The 6,038-nt window shown below is 35.7% G+C and overlaps 1 protein-coding gene across 2 annotated transcripts; it reads left to right on the top strand.

The window, feature by feature from the left end:
- The first annotated feature begins 433 nt into the window (after positions 1-433).
- LOC121997827 lies at positions 434-5,827 on the top strand. Of its 2 annotated transcripts, none has more exons than XM_042552459.1 (8): positions 434-685; positions 993-1,277; positions 1,431-1,500; positions 1,714-1,769; positions 2,820-2,895; positions 2,983-3,019; positions 4,837-4,951; positions 5,510-5,827. In XM_042552459.1, exons 2-8 carry the CDS (start codon positions 994-996, stop codon positions 5,664-5,666), a joined length of 795 nt encoding a protein of 264 aa, XP_042408393.1. In that variant the 5' UTR covers positions 434-685; position 993; the 3' UTR covers positions 5,667-5,827. The 2 variants fall into 2 exon arrangements, with proteins under 2 accessions (XP_042408393.1, XP_042408394.1); XM_042552460.1 differs by having other exon boundaries at positions 434-755.
- Positions 5,828-6,038: the final 211 nt, after the last annotated feature.

The following is a 6,038-nucleotide window of genomic DNA, read 5'->3' as shown; positions in this document are numbered from 1 at the left end:
AATTAATTGAGCTTAGTGGATTTTGAAATGTTGAAATGCTGAAACCATGTCGGTTAACCAAGGAGATGCAATTTTACTCTGTGTGATTTTTACGGGTTCGTTATCAATTTAGCTGAGAAAAAATATTAGAGAAATAATAATGAGAATAAGTTACTATTTTATGGAGGACATTATATGATTTTATAAGAGGTGAGACCTCTTTTAATGATAAATCAACAAACAAATATGCCGGTTAGGTCTTCCTTCGAGGTCAAGTCGTAGGAAAGCCTATTTGGTATTCTTGTATGTTAAAATTGCATATGTTTGTGTGTATATCTAATTTTGGATATGGAATTTTAATAATACAATAAAATTTTATAAGTGTTTTAGTAAATGAAACGTAAGGGCATTTTGAAAATACTCTTAAATAGTTGGAGCTATTTTGAAAGTTGGCTGTTTTCCGATTACTTGCCTTCAGGATAGAGAGCTCCCCCCCTTCCGATCTCATACTCTCCCGACTTCGTTCGCCCTCGAGGATCGCTGGCCATAGCCTCCCTAGGCTGCGCGCGAGCGGAGCCGGCCGCTACGCTTCTCGGTGGTCATCCTTCATCTCCTAGTCTCCTCTCGCGAGAGTCCGTGTGTCTCTCGGTTGCGAGCCGCAACCTCAGCCCCCTGTCTAGACGGCGGACGGTGAACGCTCCCTCCGGTGAGCAGATCTAGTGGTTTTTCAAGATCATCCACTTTTCCTTCACGTTTGACGGACGGATCTTACTTCAGTTAGGTGGAGAAAGTTCCTGGCGTTCAATTGCGCCTGGGCAAACCCTTGTTTTTATAGAGACAACATAGGATAGTAGGTCAAAACATTAAGATGGTAGCGTGGTAGTTATGACTAGAAATGACAAATAAAATTTCTTCCACTGCATGAATTTCGACAGATGTTCACAGCAAAAAAAGTTTACCTTCATTTTTATTTCTTTACATTGGTCTGATTGCATTTGTGTTGGTAATTTTAGAATGGATGAGGTTGCACAAACTGTTGCAAAAGTGAAGAAGGAGTGGGATCAATCGGTTGTCCAAATTCAAGATCGTATCAGGTTGATAGAAAGTTGCGGAACGTCTGGAAAAGGAACAGAGGAAGCAAATTCACTTCCTCGGTTAAACGGTGCTGCACAAGATGGACTTGCAGTGCTTAGGTCATTGCAGTTTAAACTTGATTTTTTGGCCCAGCAGCTTTCAACAGAAGAGGAAATTCAATCTGCGCAGCTTACCTTAGAATTTTGGAAGGAGCAATATCAAAGGTAAGTTTCTGACTAAATTTTTCTCGTGATGCTCTGAAGATAATGTTTCTGTAATTTTACTTCCCTGTGTATGCGTTCAACTCTCAAGCATTTACTGTATTTATTGAAATTAAATATTCTCTTTCTTGAATCGTTTTGTATCCATTTATTTAGTTTGCATAAGAGTTTGAGGAATGCCAACTTGCAAGCCAAAAACAACATTCGAAAAGCTGCTCAGCAAGAGGTGATCATTATTTAACTTGAATTTCCTGTGATGGTTAAAATTCTTCTTCGAGTTCCTCTGTAATATGCCAAAACACTATCCATTATGTTTTGCAGGTCATCAGGTGAATATATATTACGTACAAAACTTACTGTCTTATTTTGTTCCCTTTAATTTTCTCTTTATTTGGTTTTAGTTGTTTGTTGTCTCCAATATTGGATTTTTACTTTGCAGAGAGAACTTCTTCTAGGAGGTGGAGAAGAGTCAACCATCCGTAGACGTAATCTGCAGTATGTTATCTACCTTGTCACATTGATAACTTCTAAAGTAGCACTTTTCTTATTCTAAGAATATATAAATGGATCTTCAATTGGGACAGAAAGATAGAAATATTCCAGGTGATTGGCTGGTCAATATTAGAAGGGAAAACAATAAAATAACGTCGATACTCTTTGTTTTTATGATCAAGTATGTTTTGGCATTAAGTTCTGCACCATTATCTATTTTCTAGAACAATTGTTAAACTTTTAAATAATGATCCATGCGGAGCATTTATATAGGCTACAAAATATATAGTTGGACTTGTACAAGATGCACGGTATGAGTTTATTACCTTTGTGACAAATATAGAAGAGGAGGGAGGAGGCAAGGAGAAAAGAAGGGGGAGGGATAGCTTTGGCTAGCAAGGATGAAAAAGCCTAAATGCAAAGGGGTGAGGATTGTGTGATGCACAAACAGCCAATACGAAAGTTGTCCAAATCTCTAAACATGGATTTTAACCTTATTGTTGTAAGAACTCTGAAGAAATAAGATTCATAATTCATATAGCAAACTCAAATCTTGGCTTGATGATGAATTGTTATCTTGTAGAATAAAAAAAACAAAATTTAATAGTAAATAATTTAAAGATTTGAATGGCTTACATTATATATGGCTAATTGGCATTTACTATTGTAGTATTGTGCATTCCAAAATTTTGTCAGGTTGGTAATTGCCACATATCAGTTAGTAGATAACAAAATTTAAATCCCATTAGAATTTATGCATGTATGTTTGTTTTTGATTACTCCAAAGTTTCGTCTTCTATATGAAAATTCCTTTTTATTATGGCCTTGTGAGATTTGTATCCAAATTTTGGAGGTTTATTGTTCGATAACTGTTCTAGTTTATTTCTTATCTCAACACGTTCTAAGCAGATTTCATTTATTTATATTAAGTAATATATTTTGTTCGCTTAAAAAATTGGATTCAGATTATGATAAATAAAGCCCTTCGAGTTCCATTTTATGATTTTTTTTAAGCTTAAAAGCTTATAGTGGGCCAATTATTCATGGATGTAGAACAAAGGTTGGAATGACATCAGCTGCCGAAAGCATTACAGAGAGCCTCCGCCGTACGCGCCAAATTATGGTTCAGGTTAGTATTGAGACATGATGCATATATATGCTACAACTACCTCATCAACATCATAGTCCTAAAGACCATTTACCTAACCTTCTACAGGAAGTAGAAAGAAGTGCAAGTACTTTGGCAACATTTGGTATGGTCAATCTCTTTAAGATTTTCAAAAAATAAGATTGAGCACTGATAGTTATACTACATTGACAAGATAAATATCCTCTATTTTTTTTGTGTGCCAGTTGATTACCAAATGTGCTAGCTGCTAATATGCTGAATATCACAATATACACCATCCTATTTTAAATAATAACTCTAAGCCCCTTGTTTACTCGGAGTAGAAACAAGAATTTGATGGAGAAACAGAACCAAGGGAGAGAGATGTTTCTCACGTTGTGCTTACTTAGCTGCATAGGAGGTATAATAGAAAAAGAAACCTTGATTGATCAACATTGACTAACAGTCAAATGACCAGTTACCAAAATTTTAAATTTTAGTTCAATTAATTTTTTAGTCGTTACAGACTTATATTCGGAGGTAAGAGGTGAAGTGCAAGATAAGATGCAAATAGTCCTGTCCAGCATTGAATTTTACTACCTTGCCATAGGTGGTACTGTATCAACACTAGCACCATACCAACAAGAAGTTTGTACTGATTGTCAGGTGACAATCTGAAAATGATATGGGTCCACCAAGCCAACCAATGCCTATTGACACTTTAAACATTGTGATAAACACCAAATGAATTGAGAATTGGTTCTAGAGATTCCTTGAAACATAACGAAGAGAGAAGAGCAAAAAAATTGAACTTTGTACAATCATTTTGTAATCTAACTTATTTTTTATAGCATGCCTGAGGGCAGATTAAGATGGCTTTATTGCTTGATCATATCATTGTGTTTAGGTTAGCAGAAACGCTGAACTTAGTACAATAAATTTTGTAATCTAACCTACTATTATATAACATGCCTGATTGTAGATTAAGATGGTTTCAATTGTTTAATTATATAACCAAGTTTGGGTTAAATTGATCTATGTAAATGGTGGAATAGTGAGTTGGTGACTCTAATGTTTAGTTATATAGCATTGAAAAAATGGCACCTGCTGACTATTTTAAATGCTAAGTTGAATGAAAATCAGGTTGTTCCATTATCTGGTTACTTAATTAGACTCTGATTACTGGAGATTGTTGATTTGCTCGTGTAAGTTGTTTCTCATTGTGACATTAAACCACTTGGTCTAGCTGTTTTATATTGGCTATCGGGTGAATGATCTCAGCTTAACCTTTGAAAGCTTCAGATGTAACCCATGTTACCCACACATTTGCAGCATGATAGTGATATCAAACAGGTATCTGATGACATACTTTTAAAATTTCGATCTATTATATAGATAAATTGGGTTTTTACTGGTTTAAGAGTAAATGGTTGTCCTATCAAATCTTTAGCACTTATTATTCTGATTTTTGTTCTTGCGCTTGGTTATATACCATGAGTGAGAAGGGATTGACAATGTATTTTTTGATATGTACACCATTCTTGATTTTCTTATTGTTCTTGTTCTTGTGCTTGGTTGTATACCATGAGTGAGAAGGGGAGCATTGGCGCAACGGTAAAGTTGTTGCTTTGTAACCAAAAGATCACGGGTTCGAATCCTGGAAATAGCCTTTTGCAAAAAGCAGGGTTAAGGCTACGTACAATGGATCATTTTTTGGAACCCCGCATGACGAGAGCTTCGTGCACCGGGCGGTCCTGTTTTTTTTTTCTTTATGTGCACCATTCTGGATTTTCTTATTGTTCTTGTCAATACTTCATAGCACCATTCTGGATTTTCTTATTGTTCTTGTCAATACTTCTATGAAGACTGTTTGCAATTTTAGCTGTTGTGTTTTTCGGAAAATTTTTTTTGACTGTTGTGAATGTGGCCCTAATTCTCCTACCTCTGGAATGTACCATGCAGAGGAATCAACGGGTGTTTTGAGACGAGCAGAAAGTGAATACAAAGGACATCGGCCTCTACTGATGCGAACACGCAACTTGCTATCCACAATGCGTCGGCAAGATGTTCTTGACAGGTATAGATATTATCAATTGTTTGTTCATATGAAGACCTAACAATTGAAATCACCAAATTCCCACCATTGCTGACGCATGGTCCCATGACAAATCCTCATACATATCAAATGTCTCAAAATTAGATCATACAAGTAAAAAAGCTCGAGTTTGGTGGTATAACAAACAGTCCATATACTATTAAAATTTGCTGACGGATCAATCTTGATGTATTGCTTAACTGGATCATGTCTAAAGTTGGCAATGAAAATTGAAAAGTATCACATAGATTATACTAAAAAACATCAAGGGCAGAAGACAAATGAAAAATTTGTACTAAGAAGTGAGTGGCAATACAACAACTGTATTTAATTCTCAAGCATCAGTGAGCTCATTTGGGATGAGTTCACTGTTGCTTCTTCCTTGAACATAATCTCCTTGTTTCCGCTTATTTTGTTTTCACCAGACGATCTTAATCTTTTATGGTCAGAATTGAATTTTCTAATACTGTTTTTCTCATGTTACATTAACTGTGTTACACGCGTATTGCTTGATTGTAATACTCGACTGTATCAAAACAGGGTGATACTAGTGGTTGGATTTCTCATATTTACAAGTGCTGTGCTCTACGTCGTCTGGAAGCGCATAGGGTTGCTGGCGCTTCAGAGGAAGATAATGGCAGTCGTCAAGGCAGGTTCCAGGGGCCAAGGCGTTGTGCAAGAGTTGGAGATTGTATGAATCCTCTGCCAAACCATATCCCAATCTGCTGCAGCTCCTACATGCTTTTCATGGGGCATTGGATATGTGAAATCTTTCTTTCATATTCATGTATCAACTATAACTTTCTTTACAAAAAATAATTCTAAAAATCAAGCAATATGACACTGTTTTAAGAAAAATTAGAAGGCAGGACGTCGTCAGTTACCAAGAAAGTGGAATGAAGATCATATCACAAAAGAACATAGAGCTTGCTTGTTGACAAATAACTAAGAGAGAAATAAAATTCAATTAAAGCTCCAACAAATATGATACAACGAAAAATCATGAGGTCAACTTTTATATATATATATATATGTAAACAGTATTTTTTTTTTCTCTAAAATCATCTTT

Source organism: Zingiber officinale, chromosome 6A (genome assembly GCF_018446385.1).
Source record: "Zingiber officinale cultivar Zhangliang chromosome 6A, Zo_v1.1, whole genome shotgun sequence".
NCBI classification, from domain to species: Eukaryota; Viridiplantae; Streptophyta; class Magnoliopsida; order Zingiberales; family Zingiberaceae; genus Zingiber; species Zingiber officinale.
The sequence above is the reverse complement of the archived record's forward strand: the minus strand, read 5'-3'. Positions and strand labels throughout refer to the sequence as shown.